Source organism: Nannospalax galili, unplaced genomic scaffold (genome assembly GCF_000622305.1).
Source record: "Nannospalax galili isolate Female #2095 unplaced genomic scaffold, S.galili_v1.0 scaffold571, whole genome shotgun sequence".
Lineage (NCBI taxonomy): Eukaryota > Metazoa > Chordata > Mammalia > Rodentia > Spalacidae > Nannospalax > Nannospalax galili.
In genome coordinates, this window is record NW_008330297.1 from 1,356,548 (window position 1) to 1,379,073 (window position 22,526).

Consider the following 22,526-nt stretch of genomic DNA (forward strand, 5'->3'; position numbering starts at 1 on the left):
GCAGCAAATGCTCTTAACCACTTGACCAATGTCGGAGGACACTGGAGAGGGAATGAAATGGAGCTTAGTTAGTACCTCCCTACACCTTGCCCCTCAGCCTTGGCCTGGGGCGGGAGGGGCTGCTGGTGCTCTGGCTCTGTTGTGAGCCACACAAGCCTCGCCACCCTCTCATCCCTGCAGCAGCTGCCCTGGTCTGAGCCAGAGCTTTCTGATTCTCTGGATGCCACACAAACCACCCTGACCATCAGCTCTGTGATGGGTTTAGCTTTATCCACAGTGGAGTCACTATGCTGAAGGCTCACTGTACTTGGCTTGCTTTAATACTGAGTGTGTTGCTTTCCTACTCTTAAAAGTTTTTGATTCATCAGGTCTTCTAGTAATTAACTATTTTGTTATTTAAACTACTGCTTAGGGTCTGGAGAGATAGCTCAGCAGTTAAGAACACTGGCTATTCTTGCAGAAGACCTGGGTTCAAATCCCAGCACCAACATAGCAGCTAACAACTGTCTGTAACTCCAGTTCCAGGGGATCCAACAGCCTCTTCTGTCCTCCTCGGGCATTGCAGGACACCGGTACACTTACCTACATGCAGATAATACACACATACACATAAAACCAGGCCAGCTAGGGCTACAGAGAGACCCTGTCTCAAAAAAACAAAATAATAATAATAATAATCGTAAATAAAATATTAAAAATAAACTCCTGCTTAATGGAAACATAATGTGAACCTTCTATACAAATTGCACATGCAATTTTAAACTTCCTGTTAGCCACGTAGAAAAAAGTAAAGTGTAATACTGATTTTAGTGTGTTTCTCTGCCTGCATTCCACAGACGTGGAACCTACACCTCTGAAGTTACGTCTGTCCCCGGAACCAGGAATCACTGACTTTTGGTTATCTATTTGTTCAGTGTGAAAATCCAGTGTGGACTATTCTGACTTCATTACGTTTGCATGGCTGAGTTCTTAGCTTTTCAACTAGTCCTACTTTTAAACCAGGCTTTATCACCTAAATGTCTTTGTTTTAATTATATTGCCACCAAAATATGTTTGCCTCTTACTGAGTACCCTGTGTAGCAGTCTCCAATATACAGATGAGTTGTTTTTTTAAATTTAAAATATGCAGAGGAAACATGAACAGACATGGTCCTCAAGGGTGAATGTTCACCTGGCCAGGCCACGCACACTGGTGAACAGGGCAGTGGAGCTGCCACACTGTGTTACCAGTGGAAATAGCATCATAAACTGAGTGTATGTGCATCCACGGGAGTTCACAGATGTGTGCGGGTGCTTGAAAGACAAAGGTTGCATCCAGGGCATTGATAATAGTCAGAGTTGGACAAGATTCTTATTTTCTGGTTTAAATGGGTAAAAGATGCATTTAGGTAAACTTCAAACTAAAACATTTTGGCCAGTTTGCACCTCCTATCTTTGCCCAAGTTTGTGTTCCGTACCCATTTGCCATGAAAGGGTCTATATGAAAAACTAAAATAAAATAGAGTGTAGTTGTGGGTACAGAATGGAGAGAGGAGGGTTAGGCAGGTTGGAGTAGAATGAATCACTGTGTGTGGAGGGTGGGAACATTATTTCCTTGACTCTGAGGAAAGATGTGTGAGAATTTCCTTCTGGTGCCTCATGACATTCAAAGAGCCTCTCCTCTCCTAAATGCTCTTACCCAATGGCTGCCAAGGCCTCTGAGGCTCTGAAGTCCAGCACTTAACTGTGACTGCTTTCAGAGGGAGAACTACTTACTAAATGCTGTTCCTATTCCCCATGGGAACCACCAAGACCTTCTGTGTACCGAGGGTTACTGTTGGAAAGGCGGGCCCAGTGCACACTGTTTAGAGAGGTGTGAGAGGCCCAATAGTGTCAATTTTCAATCTTTTTACACCCTCTGCACTATCATCCGCAGGCCTAGAGACCAAGGCTGTGTTGTGCCCTATGTCACCCTTTCTGTCCACTACACGGGTCATGTTCCTTAAAGTTATTTTCCTCTTCTTTTTGGAGGGGTTCTTTCTAAATATGTGACACTGAAAAGAAACAAATCTGTTTTGACAAGATGAAAATGATTTTATGCTAAAACTTTTAAGCTGTGACTCCTTTTAAATTTCCATTGGCAGAATGGAAAATTGTTCTGATTGAAGAGGTAGTGAGCGTTAGTGACCTGCTGAATGACCTGCTTCCATTGGCACTCAATCTTTGTTAGAAAACTGCATTCCTTTCCATCTTTAAGGATCCTTGCAAGCTGCTCTTGAATAGCAGTACCTGAAATAATTGTAAAAGCCTTGAGTGATGTTTTCTATTAGAGTTCTAAAGAGAATTTGGTTTTTAAAAAAATGAAAGCAGCCATCTATCCCTCTTAAAAGTCAGCCCAACTTATTTAAATATGGAAGTGGCCATTCGAGAAATGTACTAGGAATAACCTTAAAATGTACAGTATGAGAAAGCCCAGCAGTTAAGAAGTTACCTGCTGTTTCGCCTTATTACTGTCTGTGGAGTGTCTACAGTTCACTTTGGAAATGTGAAATAAATGGATGAGTTGTCCAATAACCATGACACTAGTTCACCCTCACACACACAGAAAAGCCCCGCCCTGTGTTCCATAGCCCCTACTCTAACTTTGCATGTGTTTTTCTTGGTGTGATTTATTAGAGGCAAAAGTGCCTCTAGTAAAAAAATAAAAATGCCACATTCCTTCTTTTTGTCCTTCCTTGGTTCATTTAAGTAACAGCTTGAGTCACTGTTCATCTTTAAAGTTTTGTGAATACCTATTTAAATTATAAATACAGGAGAAATTATTTAACTTGTGAGTAAAAAAGTGATGTAAAATTGAATAATAGTTAAGTTCTTAATTTTGCTTATTAAAATAGACACAAAAATAGGGCCATTCAAATGGCCCGGTGACTAAAGATGCCTGCCATAAGACCTGACAACCTGAGTTCAGTCCCTAAGAACCACATAGTGGAAGGAGAGAACTGACTCTTACAAGTTGTCCTCTGACCTCCACATGTACTCCATAGCACATGAAATCCCAATAAGTATAATGTCATAAAACAGCCACAAAAGTATTAAAGTTGTAATATCTAATGCTGATGATGCTGTGAAAGTACAAAATGGATGCCTATAAAAGCAAAAATGCCGGAGAGATGGCTCAGCGGTTAAAAACACTTGCTGTTCTTGCAATGGACCCAGGTTCGGTTCTCAGCACCCACATGGTAGCTCACAACCATCTGTAACTCCAGTCCAAGACTGTCTTCTGACCTCTTAGGGCATGCATGTGGTACACACACAGACACACAGACACACACACACACGGAGGCAAACATGCATACATGTAAAATAAAAAATTAATTCAAAAGAGCAAAGAAAACTTAGAACCCATTTAGAAAACAATTTAGAAACATTCAGTTAGTGCCATAAAATATTTCTAGTGACACAAAACAAATTCAAGGATCTTTTTATGATTAAAAGAATTTGACAGAAAAATATGAGCCTATTTATAGAGATGTTTATTTTAAACAGTCTGAGTATTTAACAACGTAGACCTGATTAAAAGATTGATCACACCTGACTTTAATAGCGTCTAATCAAACTACTCATGAGACAATTATGAGTATCCTGTGAAAAAAAATTAAATGGCATAAAGATAAAAATTCATAACATCACACTATAGAATATGCTTAGACCTGTGTGGAAATATATAAGCTAAAAAAAAGACTTCATGAAAAATAGAACAATATGAAAATAATTACCAGAGGGTGATGTGGTTATAAGTACAATTTCTTTGTTTCACCTTATGTTAAAGTTTATTTTAGCAGCATGTACAGTCCAAGGAAGAGACAAACTTTTCATTCCTGGATGTTCGTATATTAAGGACAATGTTGCAGATCCCTCACCGACATTTTTCTTCAGTCCTTCAGATCTCAGCATGAGTTTTGTCCAAATCCAGGAACTTAACCATTTTTTAGTAAAAATAACTCTGGCTACCATGGTTATTCTTTCAAAGTCCAAACAAAGTTTATATTGTTCCCTGGCAGCATCTCTTATGTGCATTAAACCATGAGTTATGATATTAGTGCATCCTGTTGCGAATTCTTTGAAGAAGGCAGACTGGATAGCTCCTTTCTGCTTGCATGGAAAGTGATAGTCCTCTTTCAGGGTGGATTCTGTTTCCAAGTCTTGCCCTTTGCTATGTCCAAATGGCATATTAAAGCTTCCCTATAACGGCCAGCATTATTCTAAGTCAATAAGTTTGTCATCTTACCAGAGGAAGTTCAAGAGTTGCTATTATAATGTGACTTTCTTTGGGGAGATCAAGACTTTAGCAGTAAAAGAGTAAAATGCTTTCTTCAATGAGAATAGCACATGAGCTTCACACGGCTAGTTTATCTGATAGGTGTATACACATTATCTCTCTATAGGTTATATTTATTTCAGGTTCCTATACCTTCTGAAAGAGCCACTTATAGATGGGAGATAAAAACCAAACCAAATGATAAAAAGTGATAAATATTCATCATCTGTTCTCTCTGTTTTTAGATATGCTCATTCATTCACTGGTAAGCATAAGGCAAAGAACACAACCTTTTAGGTGTCTGGTCACAACCAGACAAATATTGACTGTTTTGCATAAATATGGATAGAATGCTAACTTCTTTGTGTCTAGTTTCTTCACCTACAAAATACATGCAATTAATGCCTATATAAATTTTTGATAATTGAGCTAATGAATGTAAAACGTTTAGCATTTAAGAAATGGGGCAGTGGATAAGGGTGCTTGCCACCAACCTGACAACCTGAGTCTGATCCCCAGAACTCACAGATGGAAGGAGAGAATCCACTCCTGAAAGTTGTCCTCTTACATCCACATGTATGCCATGGCATGCACATGTGCACACACGCATGTACACATACACATACCCACACAAAAATAATAAATAAATAAAATGTTTAAAATATGCAAAAAGGAATATTAGTTATTATTAATGTACATGTTTTTGAACCTGAGAAGTCAAATACAAAAATGACCCACTGTTACTTAGAAAACTGTTCAAAGTGAATTAAATTTCCAGTGAACCCAAAACTGCTCTTAAAGTCAAAATAAAACCTGTCTTTAAAAAAATCAACTAAGAAGCAACTTTCCTTCCCTTAAATGGAAAAAGAAAGTTGTCCAGTAGTTCAAGCATACAGTCAGGGTATTGGGAACATTTTATAAATGAAAACTTCTATTGACCAACAGTATAAGCCATGGGACCACATGTCTTTTGTTTCTGAACACTTCAAGGGATTTGGGCTTTTTTTGTGATTGTTGCTGTTTGGTTTTTTGTTTGTTTGTTCTTCCTTTTTGGAAAACAATTGCTGGTTTAGAATCCAGAAAGATTGGCATGAACCATCTGTCTGAAATAGGCATCCTTCTGGCCTAATAACCATTATCTTTTTCACAAAAGCCTGTCATTCAGTATGGCATTGATGGGAAGACGTCTGCATGCTTTATTTATATTATTTTACAATAAGTTGGAAAAGAGAAATCAAAACCATTTTTATTTTTTACTCTTCTATCAAATGTATTTAAGTAAGTTACGTAGGTGTTCAAAGTTATGTATGCTCTAGATTTAAATGTTAATTTGATTAACTACAATATGAAAAAATCTAGTCATTTAGTATTTATTTAACTGAGACCTAATGAATCACTTAAAAGTTCTCCACCAAGAAAATTTTTCATCAGCAAATGTCCTTTGTTCATTCAATCAGATAGATGCCTGTGATGTACCCAGACCATATTAGCTACCAAACCCCACTGGAAAGTTGCTTCCGATTTCTTAATGATGAAAAAACTGCACAAAAGAAATTAACCCTGTTAACTGCGTTGTTTTCAAATATGTAAAATAAATTGTCATTCATTCTGTGTTGTTGTAGCGCATTCTTGGATGTCATCTCTTCTCTATAATGTGTTAAATTGGTTTGTTTTACTTAGTAGTGTTTACTTTTTATTTTGAGGGTGAGCCTGGATCTCCTGGAACAGCAGGACAGAGTGGATTACCAGGGCCAAAGGTTTGTATAGATAAAGCCAAACACAATCATCAACTGCATCGCTTTCTGCACAGTTATAAGCTGTCATTTTTTTTAGGCTATCCTTCTGGTCATATTTGGATAGAATTTTTGGTAAATTGTTTACTATGCTATAGAATTTTGTAACTAATGAATAAATTATGTTTACTATTTTGGACATGCAGAAAAAGAAATAGGATGTGATTGTCTAAAATCTTTCTTGCGAAATAGTCAAATAGCTTCAGAAAGCCCCATTTCAAAATGGTTAGTTATTTTACCTCTTAATGAGGCTATGAAAGCAACAGGTATATTCATACTGCCTAAATGTACAGATTAGCGAGCCTCACCACAGATGACGTTCATGGTGCCATGATGGCTTGTCCTCAGGAGTCAGTCACCTTCAGCCTCTATACAACAGGACCAGTTAATCAGACAAAGAACAGACTAAAGATGTGGCATGTTTAAAATTTAAAAATGGATGTAATTTGAATTACTAAATAGGGGAAAAATGTAATGAGGTTTTTTTTTTTTTGGATTGCATGTTTTCTTTGTTTCTTGAAGAACAAAGGAATCTGTTAAATATAAAAAGATTGGTGACAGTTTCATTTAAACCAAGGAGGCAGACAAATCCCAAATCCTTTGATGAGTGACCACCCCTTGAAGTACAAAACTGATGTCTAATCCCATCAGCTGTGCTGGTGTGGATCCATACCCACAGATGCCTGTCAGCTGATTTTACACATCACAGTGCTATTGACAGGTGCCCAGGACAAACCTAAACTTTATAGACCTGCCGTTTGTCCTGGAAGAGAAGAATGGAAATATTCCTTCTGGGACTCCAGCCATTTACTGTCTTCTTCCCTTTCTTGCTCTTTGCTAGAAAGGCCTATGGTGGGAGTTGATGCTTAATGCATATTCACAGTACTGTTCATGTGTTGCCAGAAATGCAGGGAGCCAAAGGGTCAGGTTGAGTTCCAGAGAATGAAGGGTCATGCCGCCAAACAACTTCACGAGTGTTATCTTACTTTGTGTTGTTTTTACCCATAATAATCACCTTATACCATTTTCGAAGCAGTCTGGTCTCATAGCAACGCTTCCATCAGGAAATATCATCATAGTGTGTATGTACTTTAGAGCATTTCCTCTCCGTCCCCCAACCTTTCCCAGGGAAAGGGAAAATACAGTTCTCTTTTGAGAAGTTTTGCATTTTAGTCTTTGCACTTTCCTGGCCATCATTTTGAGTAAGGACCTCTCTCCTACACTGATTAAGGCTCCACTCCATTTGGCATATTGATCTATGTGTTGGTTATCACCAGCTACAGAATTCATGATATTGTAATGGGGTCTGAGTTCTGGGCACTTGTAAGGGAAGGTACTGGAGGTCTAGAACCTTAAAATACATGCATCAGGGTATGTTTTTAACAGATGGCTTTATGGAAGGACATGCTAATCCACTTTATTAATTGAGTCTGAACAGATACTAAGTTACTACACTGTTCTACCATTAAGGCCTCAACCCATTCCTTGGTGACTTTTTAAATTATTTTATTTATTATTTTTATTTTATGTGTGTGAGTGTATTGCCTGCATGTATGTAAGGGCACCCCTGTCATGCAATGTCCGCACAGGTCAAAAGAGGGTGTCAGATCCCCTAGAACTGGAGTTAGGATGGTTACTAACCACCATGTGGGTGCTAGGAATCGAACCCAGGTCCTCTGCAAGAGCACAGTGCTCTTAACCACTGAGCCATCTCTCCAGCTCCTCAATATATACTCAATATCTGTTTTGTCTGATATTGCTTAATTAGATCATCACTAATTCAATGTCTCCCAATCTCTGTTTTTGTACTCAGGGAGAGCCTGGAGAACAAGGAGAAAAGGTAAGAATGGTTCTGCCTGTATTTATCTTCTCCCTTCTCCAAAGATATACCCAAGCTGAACTGGATGGATGGATGAACGGACAGATGGGCAGACAGATGGATAGATGGATGATGAATGGATGATGGATGATGGATGGATGGATGAATGATGGATGGATGATGGATAGATGGATGATGGATGGATGATGGATAGATGGATGATGGATGGATGTGTGGGTGGATGGACAGATGGACTGATGAATGGACAGATGGACTGATGGACTAATGGTTATGGTAAACAGAGATTGGGGAGGAAGCAGTAGTTGTGTTCATTTGCTTGTCTTTCAGACTCTTAATTAGTGGAAGGAGAAAATACTTTTATTCTTGTGTTTTAGGTTGAAAGGAAGGAGAGAAGGGGGGCAAAACTTGTATGTCAGGCTCTTCCCTAGGCCTTTAAAAAATCTCTCTGTCCTGGGGCTAAAGAGGTGGCTCAACAGTTAAGAGCACTGGCTGCCTGTGCAAAGGACCTGGGTTCAATCCCCAAAACACACATGGCGGCTAACAACCGTCTATAACTCCTGTTCCAGGGGAATCCAAAGCCCTCTTCTGTCCTCCACAGACATTGCATGGCATGGATGCAACCTGCATACGTGAAGGCAATACACCTATACACATAAAATAAAAATCATAATAAAAATCTCTCCGATCAGGGCTGGAGAGATGGCTCAGTGGTTAAGAACACTGGCTGTTCTTACAGAAGACCCAGGTTTGAATCCCAGCACCCACATGGCTAACAACTGTCTGTAACTCCAGTTCCAGGGGATCCAACAGCCTCATCTGTCCTCTGTGGGCACTGCACGATGTGGGTGCACTTACCTACATGCAGGCAATACACACATACACATAAAATAAAAATAATAAATAAAAATATTTTTAAAAAATCTTTCCATTCTACTTACTTGCTGTGGCATTCTCACACTTCCCAAAGTACCTCCTCAAGCTTTACTTCTTACGACCCTAGGTGGAAGGAATACAGATGTTTACCTGCAATAATTATCTGAAAGTTGCCCCACAAGGAATTCCCATCAAAACCAAAAAGTCAAAAAAAATAAATAAATAAAAGAAAGAGAAGCAAGGTGTTGCATGTTAGATTCCCTTTGGATGCCTTCCCTTGCTTCTGTCGGGCCTGTCCTGATTGTTTTTAGACTCCTGGTGTGCATGGTGGTGTTTATAATTCAGGATCTCATGCTGCTAACTATGATAGCATTCAGGGATGTTTCTGAGCAGAGCTAGCTAGATACCATCACACATTGTGCTCCTCCTGTGTGAGAGTCTCTGACAAATATTGTAAACCCCTATCTGCAAAGGAAGGTCACCTAAAGATCAAGAAAATAGTTCTTAATTTAACTGTATTGTTCTGCATTGTAAGGCAAAAGGGAAAATTGCATTATTAAAATATAAAAAGATCCAAATAAGGGTGTAAAAGGCCATTTATTAAGGGACACTTGAGCCTTTACTTCACAGCCACTCAGCCCTCATGAGTTTCCTCATGAGGTTTGTGTTTTAAAGGGATTTTCAGGGAAATTTTTTAAAAGCATGCAAGAAAACCAATGCTGCCTTGGAATAGATGACCAGTGCAATTTTTGGCACTGAATCAGTTCATGGTAATTAACTTGAAATTAATTAGTCATCAAATAGCTTTCATATAGAAATTGAGGAGGGAGACAGAGCCATGCCAACACCACGCTCGGGTTCATCAGATGGAGTGCTGCCAGCTCCTGGCTGCTGCCGAGTGTCTGTCACTGCAGATAGATGCCGAGCGGGTTGTGTCCACACTTATTTGAAACAGTTAAAGAAACTTTGGAGGAAAAAGCGAAAGTCTCTCCCTTCTACTTTTTTTTTTTTTTTTGGTCTTTTTGAGACAGGGTCTCCCTGTAGCCCCAGCTGTCCTGGAACTTACTATGTAGACCAGGCTGGCCTCGAACCCACAGAGATCTGCCTGCCTCTGCCTCCCAAGTGCTGGGATTAAAGGTGTGTGCCACCACACCCGGCTAATATTTTTTCTTATTTTATGGAACTGTTTAAATAGTAGAAAAGTAACCTACTACAAAGCTAGAGAGGTGAACATTCCAGCCCATGAACTCCAGGACTGCTGAGGCACTGTTACCTCCAACTGATGGTAGAGGCTGTGAAAGGCAATGTTGGTGCTCTACACAGTATATGACTTACTTCTTATAATGACATAATGTATCCTTACCCTTACATTACCTAAGATAAACTCAACGCAGAGAATATCATCTGTCCAGTAAGTACCAGAGCCAGACTCTTCCTGAATGTCAAAGCCATGACATTTCCACTACAACATACTGTAAGGCTTAAAGAATTTAAAGTTTAAGGGGCAAAGCACAGAGAACAAATGAGTACCTCTCCCATTTTACACATTCGTCTGAGCAGAAAGGGGCTGTCCCTGAAGGAGCAGACACAGACAGGAAGTCTCAAAACTAACCAAGGAAGCACAGATTCTCCAAACTCAGTGTAGTATGATTTAGAAAAGAAATTTTCTAATACATTAGAAAAGTTCCACTTTATAAATGCCATCTGTGTAGAACCAAATAAATACTCAGTCCACAGGCTGTGAAAGCCACGCCATGCACTTTGAGACTCTGGAGTCTTGAGGTTGGTTTGGAGACAGCTAGGAGGGGAAAGAGTGGGCAGGGGCCCAAATGGGCAGGCATGGCATGAAGAAGCTTACAGGCACAGCAAACAGGTGACACGGTATATTATGGTAACTGTCAGGATGGCCTGTGCTGTGGTAGAGCTTGAGCAGAGAGACTGAGAGAGACTGAGTGTCCGAATCAGCTATAAGGAGGCTGACAGATACGTAAATCACATGTGTTCATATGATGACGTTTAAAAGGGCTCAACCATACTCACTGTAATAAAATTAATTGTATTGATGCCCATCAGCTGGTCAAGTGAAAGTACTGTATAGAACTTAACAGTGCTGTGCTTGGAAGAGAATTCAATGGAAAACACTTTTTGCTTAATATCACCAACATATTTAAATGTGTTACTTTGTCCTGTTCTCAGGGAGATGCTGGAGAAAATGGCCCCAAAGGTGATGCAGGTGAAAAGGTACAGTTTATGAAATGTGGAAGGGTGTGTGTATGAGCAAGACTGTTACTGAGTGTGTATGAAAATGGAAGATTTTGAGAGAGGCGGTGAGAGTAACAGCATGACAAGACAAGAATAACCTCCAAGATTAGGAAGCAGTTAAATAGTTGACTTGTAAAAGTTGATTATGGGGCCGGAGAGATGGCTCAGTGGTTAGGAGCACTGGCTGCTCCTACAGAGGACCCAGGTTCCTAGCACCCACATGGTGGCTAACAATCTGTCTTTCAAGTAATGAACACATTTATTGATGTGTCCTTGGACACTCCTGCAAGAAGACATGGAAGGACAGTTCCTAGTGATTTGATTTGTTCCATAGGGATAAAATTTAAAAGTTTGAATATGAGTTAATATCACTTGATTGCAGCCCTTATGTCAGTTATGAGATTTATAGTCTTGAAATCTGCTAATGCTGGGTGCTTCATCAGCCCTGGTCTTCCCCTCCTTGGTCTTTTAAGTGCTGATTAGCATCTGGAGTGCTGGATTCCCTGGCCTGCCTTCCGTCTCCTCCCTTCCTGCCCGTCTGTCTTTATAGCATTCAGTTGAGTTCATACTTTGACAACTCTGCCATCCTGACACCCTGACATCAAAAGGCTGTTTTACTTCATCTGTTCTGTGCTTAAGATTGAAGAAGAAAAGCTCTTAAGAAACTGAATACAGAATCAAATCAGATGGATTTTAATGGAAATCAAGCTAAGTAATTGAGTGATGAAAAAAGGATTATTCATTTAGGCTTACAGTTGAAAACAAGACTGTCCCATTTTGAAAATTATTACAGTACAGATGGATAATGGTTAGTCATAAAAACATGCTCATAAAATGTAAAGAAATTTATGTTTCTCCTCATAAATATTAATACAGATATGGTGGGGGGATGGAAATAAATCGCCACCGAGCAGCAAATTGTATTTGAGACATAATTTGAAGTTAGGATGGACTCTCCGTTTCTTGTGACCAGAGTCTCTCGGCCTTGGCTTTCTTCACTGTGGGACTATTCTTGGCCTCATAGCACTAGTTACCAATAGCACTAGTTACCAGTAGCACTAGTTACCAATAGTAACTCTGAGCTGTGACAGATATGTCTCCAGATACTGCCAGGTATCCCCTAGGTGACAAAATCAGCCCCATTTCAGCTCTACTGCCGATGTGCATCCTATTTATCTGCCAGATTTAAATATTGTACTGCTATCAAATATAACATGGAAATGTTGGATACAAATAAATGGGAAAAGTGTGTACCCTGTGTGCTCTCAAGTCAGAATTCGAAACTCTGGGTAGATAAACCTGGATAGTGGTATATGTAATTTTCTTCTTTTTGTTTAAAAGCACAGGTCAGCCAACTTCTTCTATAAAGGCCCATAAAATAAATATTTTAGGTTTTGTAGGGTGTGTTCTCCATCACTCTGTTGTAACAATGTGAAGTCAGCTATAGACAGCACACAAGCAAATGAGTGTGGCCATGTTCCAATAAAACCTTATTTCTGGGCATGGTGATTTTATTATTATATAATTTTCAAGTGTTTTGAAATACTAATATGATTTTGATATTTTGGAATCATTTTTGAAAAGTAAAAGCCATGCCATGCTAGGCTCATAGACCTTACAGGTGGCCAGTGAGATTTAACCACAATTTCCATCCTCTGCCTACAAGAAAGGAAACATTCTACACAGAGGGCAGTTTCTTCAAACAGTTATAAAATCTGAACTTGGCCTATGTGAAGTTGACTCGAGCATTCTGTGCTTTAGATGTATTTTTTAAAGCTTCATTTTTGGAACATAGGCCAGTAATTGTTTCTTTAACACACAGATTTTGAAATTTAATTTTATAATAGTAAAATAACTTTCTTCTTTGAAAGGACAAAGTCTCTCAAAGGAATACTGTTCGTATTTTGTACAATACTGCAAATCAGTTACCATACTGACTCACACATCATAAACTCTCAATAAATATCAGCTTTTCCTACCACGTGGAAATTGAAATCGACGACATTGGTTGTTTTACTTTTTTATCCAAAAGTTTTATTACTCAGCTAAAATTAACTATAAGACATGCCTCAGTTAAAGCGGAAATCATTTCTATAAACTTTCAATGGGTCTAAACAGGGGATTGTAAATAGAAATCTGTAATGTGAATAATATGTAATCTGACCTGCAGTGTTCATCTCAAGAATGTAGTAATTGGAATATAATTTTTGATGTGTTTTTTAAACATTTCCTGCTTCTGTCATATAATTTGTTTCCAGCATGTTGGAAACACTCTTCTTGCAGCCTTTGTGTTCAGTATGTGAAACTCATTCATCATTTTCCAACTTTGAGAGGTAAAAGAAAAAGCACTTTTTTTGCCATTGATGTAGTAGATTACGTCATTGACTGATTCACTTTAATAGGATTTTTTTTTCCCTTTTGATCCAACTCTGCACCTCCGAATGGTAAAACAATCGGAGCCTTTCCAGACTGGTCATCTGGAAACGCTGAGGACTATAAAAACCACTGGTCCAGGGCTTCTCCGTGGCCAGCAGCTACGGCGCACTCAGAGCTTAGGCGTAACCTGCCAAAGACTGATTTCAGCCATGTGTGAGGTTACTATGGAAGTGCTGTGTTCTACGCTTTGGAGTGTTAATTCCACCAACAAATGTGGAAATGGATTTCTGATCCACTGCAAGTGGTGTTTGTATAGTCCATCGAGTGCTTTGACCTGCCTACTGTGCACACTTATCTGCTGATTCAAAAGTTCCTTCTTTACTCTGCTGGCATGCGTTATCTGCCCTGTTGCTTTCTTTGCTCTCCCGTCTCCATCGCTATGGACCCCTCCCTTCTTTGATTTGCACTTTCACAAGCCATGCTATATTCGCACTTGCCAACCATGTTATCTTCCTTTCTTGAAAGCACCACTGAAGGCCTATCTCAGCAGGTACTCCAGGGCCCTTGGTGCCTTTAATTCAGCCCATGCCATTCCTTGCTCAGGCGCATGCTTTCTGCCTTCCTCCTCCCAGCACCTCACTTCCTCATCTCAAACTTGGAACTTGGATTTACAGGTTATTTCCCTGAGCAGCGTTGTAAGCTGGTCTTGCATGCTCGCATCCACTGTGTGCTCAAACAGCACTCTGTCATTCCATTCATAATCTTTGCCACGCTTTTCTGTAATTTATTAATTGGATGGCCAGCTCACTGAAAAAGGAAAAGCCAACAAACCAAAGCCCGTACGATGCCATCTTAGTTTCATTTCCTGTTGCGCTGATAAAATGCCCTGAAAAAGCGATTTAAGGAAGAAAGGGTTTATTTGGCTCACAGTTTCTCATCATTGTAGGGAAGTCAAGGTAGCAGGAATTGGAAATAGCTGGTCACATCACATCCATGGTCAAGAGCAGAGAACAGGGGCTGGAGAGATGGCTCAGAGGTTAAGAGCACTGGCTGCTCTTGCAGAGGACCTGGGTTCAGTTCCCAGCACCCACAAGGCAGCTAACAACTGTTTGTAACTCCAGTTCCAGGAGATCTGATGCCCTCTTCCGACCTCCACAGGCATGGCATGGCACGGTGCACTTACATGTAGGCAATACACTCATACACATAAAAATAATAAAATATTTTAAAAGCAGAAAACATGAACACGACCATAGAAAACACTCCCACTAGGTTTTTGTGTGCTACTTTGCTAGCAATAAGCATGTTGGGAATATTTTCAGCTCATGAAATGGTGCTGCCCACATTCTAGATGGGTCTTCCCACCTCAGTTAACTCAAGAAAATCCATCATAGACAGGCCCATAGGCCAACCTAAACTAGACAGTTCATCATTGAGACTCCCAGCCCACAGTTCTAGATTGTGTTAAGTTACAAAACTAACCATCACAACTCTACCCCTCATCAGCTTGACACTCAAACACATCACTTTTACGCGAGAATTTTCCATCCTCAGTCCCCAAAGTCAGATTGAAAAAAAAATATGATGGCAGTATGTTCTAGTCCCGGCACCAATCCAAGTTCTTGACACGTACCTACCTAATAAGAAACATTTATCAAAGAATTTTTTTTTCACTTTGAACTATTTCATATTTTCACTGAATGGTAAAAGATTTTTCTGCACCATGCATTTGTTTATTCTGTCTTTATTAACATATACATACAATTACTTACTGAGCATTGTGTTTGAAAATAATCATGAACAAAACCAGTGCTTGAATGAAAGTGAAGAACAGTCGAGTTCCTTCATCTCAAATATCTCCTTCCAGTATCTATCTGTGATTTAACCCACTGACTGATGAATGTGGGCTTATACTTCAGACATAGCTGGAGGCTGTTCCCTGCTTTAATCCTGTATTCACTTTCACTTTGGGGAGAGGATTATAAACACCCTGTTTTATTTCAGCTACTTGGAGCATTATCCTTCAAAATGTTTAACTTAGGAATCTCTCCCTTCAGTCACTTTGCCACTTGAAAGTTACAAAAATTCCTGGAGATTTCACAGTTTCAAATCTTTAAAAAGAGAATACAAATATGATTCTTAGTTGTTCATCAAATGAAACCTCTCAGATTTCCACAAGTACAGCAGCCTTTCGGAAAGCACTCCTCTCTTTTCTACCTGTTTCTGTGAGAACCGAATCTAGTGTTTATTCTCGTAGAGTAGATGAGCCAAGCACTTTGCAGTGAAATGCTGACAAAGCTACCTGCAGCTTCCTTTTGTTGACTTGTTTTCTACAGCCTTTATGTCTGTTCTCAAAATGTTGTAAGCCAATAAGCTTTTTCTTACTCTAATAAAAACAAGATGGAAGCACAATTTCAGGAGCTGGAAGCTCCCTTCACTTCTAGGGGCTTCAGCTTTGTCCTCTGGCAAATGGAAATGGGAACCTCCATTTGGGGGGCGGGGGTGTTAAAGGTATGAATGAAATGAAAGAAGGAACTTTTCAAAATCAAATTGTTTCTATAAATACAAATGTCATATTATGCAAAATCTTGCAAACCTGGTCCATTAATGTTGATGGTTCCCAGACTTTATTTGGTAGAAAGAGAAATAAGTATTATTTTATTTGCTACATTTATTTCCCCTTCCATTTGGAACTCATCTGAATGGTGATGGTTAGGAGGAGGAGGATCATTCTTTGGAAAGACCGTATTTAGAATTCTCTTATTGTTTAGCTGCATTTAAAATTTTCCTTGGGTAATAGCAATTACAGATGTCAAAGAAATTCACATATGTGTTTCTTTCCTCCACAAACTAAATTTACTATCTCCTTCTCCTTTCTACGGTTTCGGGGGAGTGTCTTCCTAAAGGCCTGTTTTCATTTTGATCCTTGACTGCTGACCTGTTTAAAAAATTCTTTTAGCAAGTGTTCACTTGTTCACCATCTATATATTGAGTATAGACAATGGTCAGGCTCTGAATAAAAGTAGATGCTGAATCTGCCCATGTGCAGCTGACTGTCTGCTGAAAGGTCGGTGTATATGTGGGAAACATCAACAGGCAATTTACAAAGCAAACTGTGCCAGACACAAACAGCACCATAGGGAAGTTAACTGGTAAAGGGTTCTTTGAGGCAAAACCACTTAAACCAAGACCAGGTGCCATCATGGGAAGTGAGAGGAGATGAGTGAGGGGCCAAGGGCCAAGGCATCTGTCTGTCTGTTTCTAAACGAGATTGATGAGCAGCTTCTGGACACTAGAACAAGAAACAGATCCCTGGAACTGCTGGAGCGTTTGCGCACATGAGACAGCGGAGGAAATCCCAACGGGGTCGTCCTCTTTTTTCTGTTTTCTTGACAGTCTCCAATGACTAAGTTTTCTCCTTTTCTTTGAACTTCTCACGTATTCACAGAACAGAGAGGGCTAGAATGATCTTGAAAATATTAGAAATAGGTAGTAATTTCTTCTCCATGTTCCTGTCTTCACTAGTCCCTATCTCTTTATGCAGAATGTATTTTTAGGAGTAGATTCATCCTCCATTAAGTCTGGGGGAACACAATCTCTTTTAAAAAGCCAGATTCTATCTCAAGACTTTCTCTTAGCCCCTCCATGTGTCCCAGTCACCCACAACCCATCCATCATCCTGTGACTTACTGGTGACCAGTTACAATGGGATGGGTGTAAAGCCAGAAAAGACACACCCACCCATTGTAAGAGGAAAACAAACTGATCTGCCTCAAGGCCTTTTACAACTCAACGTGATTAGCCCTTTGACTTCATCTTTTAACCCTTGACACTCCAAAGCCAAAGAAGGGTGTGCAAAGTCCTGTAACTAATAGCCAATGATATCAATAAATCCCAGAAAGAGAAAACTGAAGTTTCAGATCCCTAAATTATAATTTATTGATGCAGAATATATTTTGGTACTGTATCAAGGGAAGCACTCGTGTTGGTATGTTTATTTCAAAGAATGTCTTCTGTGTATGTTTTGCATTCAGAGCAAACCCATGTTTTTAGGCAGTGCATGGTTTATCTTGCAGACTATTGCCATCTTAATGGCTGGCCTATTGGTATGCAAAGTCTTATGGGGAACAGTTAGGCCCATTAGGCATGTAGTCCCTCTGAGCATCCATGTGGTTAGTGGCTGTCTGAATATTTGTGATGTTTTCTGTTTCATTTTAGGGTGACCCTGGATCATCTGCTGCAGGAATTAAGGTAACTGGCCTTTCAAGTGTATAGACCTTGAAAATCATAGTGTTGACTGCATGAGCCTCTCTTTTCTCTTCACTTTACCAACATTGATGGTAACAGCTCTGTTCCTATTTTCTGAGCTTCCAAACACAGCAGGAAAATCTGCTAAATCCCATGAAGCCTTAAATATGAGGATTTGCCTTCTCTTCCAGGTTTTATTAGTTTTATAGGAATATATATTTCTGTGTGTATTATATGTATATTTGCAACAATAAATTTCCCTATGTCTTGTGTGATGGAGAACAGGACAGTAAAGTGAATGAAATGCATGTGATCAAGTGGGATGCTGGGCCATTCCTGTAAATGCCCAGAGACCTAGCACTTTGGAAAAGTCCGTCCTTTTCATCTTCGTTTTCCTTTGGTCAGGGAGAACCTGGAGAGTCTGGTCGTCCGGGGCAAAAGGTAACCTTTCTATCTTATGAATGTTCTTTGTACCTCATCACAGTCATTCTGCATCACTATCATCTAGTCTGAACATGATTATTGCAGAGCGATGTACTTGCATGCTTTGAGCCGTGTTATGAGCTGTTTTCCATGTTAAAAGGTCTTGATGCCGACCATAGCAAAGTGTGAAAGCAAGCTGCTATGTAGCAGGAGTTTCTCATCTAGCGTCTTCATAGACTCAGCTGCTTGAAACTAACAATATCAGTGGGGTTGGAGTGTCAGCAACTTACTTTGCATGCTTAAAGCATACACTGCATGCTTCTGTCCTTCATGAGAAGAAAAGAATATAAACAGTCTCAATATATAATCATGGAAAGTCCTTTAAAAATTCTATTCCTGGGCCTGGAGAGATGGCTCAGCAATTAGAAGCACTGGTTGCTCTTGCAGAGGACTCAGGTTCGATTCCCAGCACCCACACGGCAACTAACAACTGTCTGTAACTCCAGTTCCAGGGGATCCGACACTCATCTCTGACGTCCACAGGCATTGCATGACACGGGTGCACTTACATACATGCAGGCAATATACTCACACACACAAAATAAATACAATAAATAAATAAAATATTTTTTTAATTCTATTCCTTTTCCCCCTTTCATTGCAAATATTTTTCCTGGTGGTTTTTATGTGACTCTAACCTGTGCTATGAATGTTACATTATGCAAACTAAGTTTGTTTAGGAACTAAATTTTAATTAATGACATTAGCCATTATTGCTTTAACTAACCAAGTTATGAATATGTTATGCTTATCATTTGTGTTTCCGCAAGGAATGTGTTTATACTCACATTCTGGTTTGAGTCTGAGGCAGGAAACAAGTGTTAGCAGTTTATCAACTAAGCATCTGGGTCTCAGTGCCCAGTGTGGCTAAATTTCACATAACAGACAGATTATAGTAAACAATACATGTGAAGCCCGCATTAAGTTAAATCTCTTAAAACCATGACCTTTCCCTCATCCAGTAGCAGCTGATGCTATGGGCAAAATATGGAATATGAATGGGAAATGGAGCAAGAAACTGTTAACAGTGGTTTGGAGCTGAAATTAGGACTTTGTCTTCAGAATTCTTTTGTTTGAGTCTTCTGTGACTCCATCTGGGCTGGAACTCACTATGTACACCAGGCTGGCCTCAGCGTCACAGACATCTGCCTGCCTCTCCCTCCATCTCTGCCTCCCAGTGCTGGATTAAAAGGGTGCACTTCATACCCAGCCAGTCTTCAGTATTCTTGAAATCATTGGGGAAGCTTTTATTTAAGCACGTAGGATAGAAGCAGCTTTCCAGAAGGCTTTCATATTCTTTAACATTTCTCTAATTTAATAACAGGTTTTGCCAGGTGTGGTGGCCCACGCCTTTGATCCCAGCACTCAGGAGGCAGAGGCAGGCAGATCTCTGTGAGTTCAAGGCCAGCCTGGTCTACAGGGAGACCCTGTCTCAAAAAGACCAAAAAAAAAAAAAAAAAACAGGTTTTTTTTTCCCCCCTTTTGAAAGTAAGAATCTCTTGAGTACTCATTCAGCAGCTCAGTTCCAGGAAATGTTGAGACTTTTCTAAAGAAAGAGCCCATGAAAATTCTGCAGCTCTTACTGTTCTGATCTTTTTTTTTTTTTTTTTTTTCGGTTCTCAAGTTTTACTCAAGAACTCATACAAAATATATTTTAGACAAATGAGTTTCAGTAATTCCCCCCTTTTGCTCCCTGGTCAATCTAGATACAACTTAATTCGGTACTCTTGTTGCTGTTCACAAATATACACCACTGATCGCGTAAATTGATCATCACATTTTTTTGGTGAGATGTCTCACATACCAGTTGGGAACGGGAGCCTCAGATGTCACAGACACTTGGCCTTGCCGTTTCACTTGTTGAAGCCGTTTTCAATATTCCTAACTTCCTCTTCATATTGATGTTTCTCTTTGAAAAACTGCTCAAACATAGCAGTGTCCGCTATCTCATCTTCTTGATGGGGACTGCACAGGTGAACTTTAGAATGTGCTGTTTGTCCCAGAACAAGCTTCCTCATGGATATAACATCAACCCTCTCTGATCTTTTTTTTTTTTTTTTTTTTTTTTGTCTTTTTGAGACAGGGTCTCCCTGTAGCCACAGCTGACCTGGATTCACTATGGAGACCAGGCTGGCCTTGAACTCACAGAGATCTGAGTGCTGGGACTAAAGGTGTGGGCCACCATGCCCGACTCCCCTCTCTGATCTTTTAAAAAGAAATTTGGACTTACTAATAATAGCAATCTGTGATCTACTTTGTTTTGAAAATGTAGCTAATCTCAGATGATATAATTTTTGATCCCTTAGTCCTTAAAAATAAAATATTTTGTTTAAATTGCTCTCCAAATCTGTGATTTGCTAAAATAAATCTCAACAAAAGTTGGGATTGGTAGCACATGCTTGTAACCCAACACTTGGGAAGCTGCAGTGGGACCAGATGGCCTCACATCCAAGACCAGCTTGGGGTATATAGCAAGATCCTGACTCAAAAGAACCCAGAGGGCCAGTGAGATGGCTCGGTGCGTTAAAGGAGCTTGCTGCCAAGCTTGACGATCTGAGTTTGATCCCCAGAATCTGCATGCTAGAAGGAGAGAACCAACTCCTGCACATTGTCCTTTGACTTCCAGTAGCACATACACACACACACACAAATAAATAAATAAATAAATAAATAGTAAATAAGCGTTAAAAATAATAAATAAATGGGTGATCTTAAAAAAGAAGAAAGGAGGGAAGGACAGCCTGAAAAATTGTCTGTAAAACACAAACCAAAGCAAGTCTCCAATAATCTTGTGCAGCCGCCACTGTTTTCACAGTGCAAGAACCAAATTGACCTTCAATACTTGACATAATATTGTGCTACTATAATTATTTAGAAAGGCAGTTTAGATTCATTCTGGACATTTAAAAATTTGAACATAGAAAAATTGGATTTCCTTATCAAAATATGCATTTAAATTACATTGAAAGGAGCAGATTAATTTTAAAGCTTACAACCCATCTAGGCTGATACATGCCTGTACTGAGCAACATCCTTTCATGACTATTTAGTCCAGATTCATCCTTCTAATGCAATCTCATCTCCTCACAATTATATGGTCTTTTGTCTAATATTAAGGTTTGGCAATAATTGCCCTAACACTGATTCAAAAGCAAAGTATTTTCATGTTGATTGCTAACTTAGATTAGAACATTGCAAACTGACCCTGGTACACAGTCAGTTGTGGAGCGCTCCCAGGATTTTCTCACCATTGCAGAACTGTGCTGTGGGGCTCAATGGCACTTCTGCTCTTGCATTTGGACGTCCCAGAAAAGTCCAAAGTACAGCACAGTACCAGTCAAGTGACACGCTTTCTACCTGTGATCCTTTCCAGTAAGAGAGTTTAATGTCTAGGGTCATTTTCTGAATGTAAGAGTTATGTCACTGCACTTTCTTATTTTGTGGCTTCAGCAGTCGAGTGTATGATTAACATCTGAGTTAGAGTTACATCGAGGCATGCAGAAACACTGTAGATCTGTAAGCCATGTAGTATGTTTTATCTCGTAGCTTTTCACTTCTTAACAGCTCCACATCGCTTTAAACTATACATGTTAAATTTGAAAAAGTAAAATGACTTTCCCCATCAGAAGGGACCCTCACCACTGAGCACTCTGTAGATGTCCAAGAAACTATAGCAGGAGCAAGCAGAGTCCCAAGTGTAAGAATCTCTCAGATCAGAGAATGGGGAGTGGGAGGAGGAAATATGATAAAATCAGAAGTATAATGCACCTGTATAAGCTTTAATCTCTTGAACAAGTATTCTTCACATAAAATAACTGATCATTATGATTCATTTTTAACCCATTAACTGTTGCTGAGAACCTTCCACGTCATGGCATAGACAGGGATGGAAAAGTTAACTGAAAACCTTCCTCTGAGCTGGAACATATGCTTTCCACAATATAAAGATAAAGAATTTGGGGGCCGGAGAGATGGCTCAGCAGTTAAGAACACTGATTATTCTTGCAGAAGACCCAGGATCGAATCCCAGGACCCACATGGCAGCTAACAACTGTCCATGACTCCAGTTCCAAGGGATCTGATGGCCTCTTCTGTTCTCCACAGGCATTACATGACACGGGTGCACTAACATACATGCAGGCAATACACACATACACATAAAATAAAAAAATTTTAAAAAGATAAAAAATTCTATAGGAAGAAATGTCTTCCTAAAAATGTGAAGGGGTGTTTCATAAGGGTAGCACTAAATATTTTACAATCTTTCATTATTATCAGCTAAGAACATGAAGCAAATATAAACATGGAAAAGTAGAAATTTTAAAAATTCAATAGTATAAAATATAAATATCTG

General features: G+C 39.5%; 1 protein-coding gene across 5 annotated transcripts in view; it reads left to right on the top strand.

Annotated features, from left to right (window-relative positions):
• The window catches only part of Col25a1 (collagen type XXV alpha 1 chain), a 514,093-nt gene that overhangs the window by 420,254 nt on the left and 71,313 nt on the right, over positions 1 to 22,526 (top strand). For all 5 annotated transcript variants that reach the window (XM_008843537.3, XM_008843526.2, XM_008843531.3 and 2 more), the window contains exons 13-17: positions 6,001 to 6,054; positions 7,904 to 7,930; positions 11,000 to 11,044; positions 17,660 to 17,692; positions 18,095 to 18,130. In XM_008843537.3, the coding sequence (XP_008841759.1) occupies positions 6,001 to 6,054; positions 7,904 to 7,930; positions 11,000 to 11,044; positions 17,660 to 17,692; positions 18,095 to 18,130 (195 nt within the window). The remainder of the gene's footprint in view (positions 1 to 6,000; positions 6,055 to 7,903; positions 7,931 to 10,999; positions 11,045 to 17,659; positions 17,693 to 18,094; positions 18,131 to 22,526) is intronic.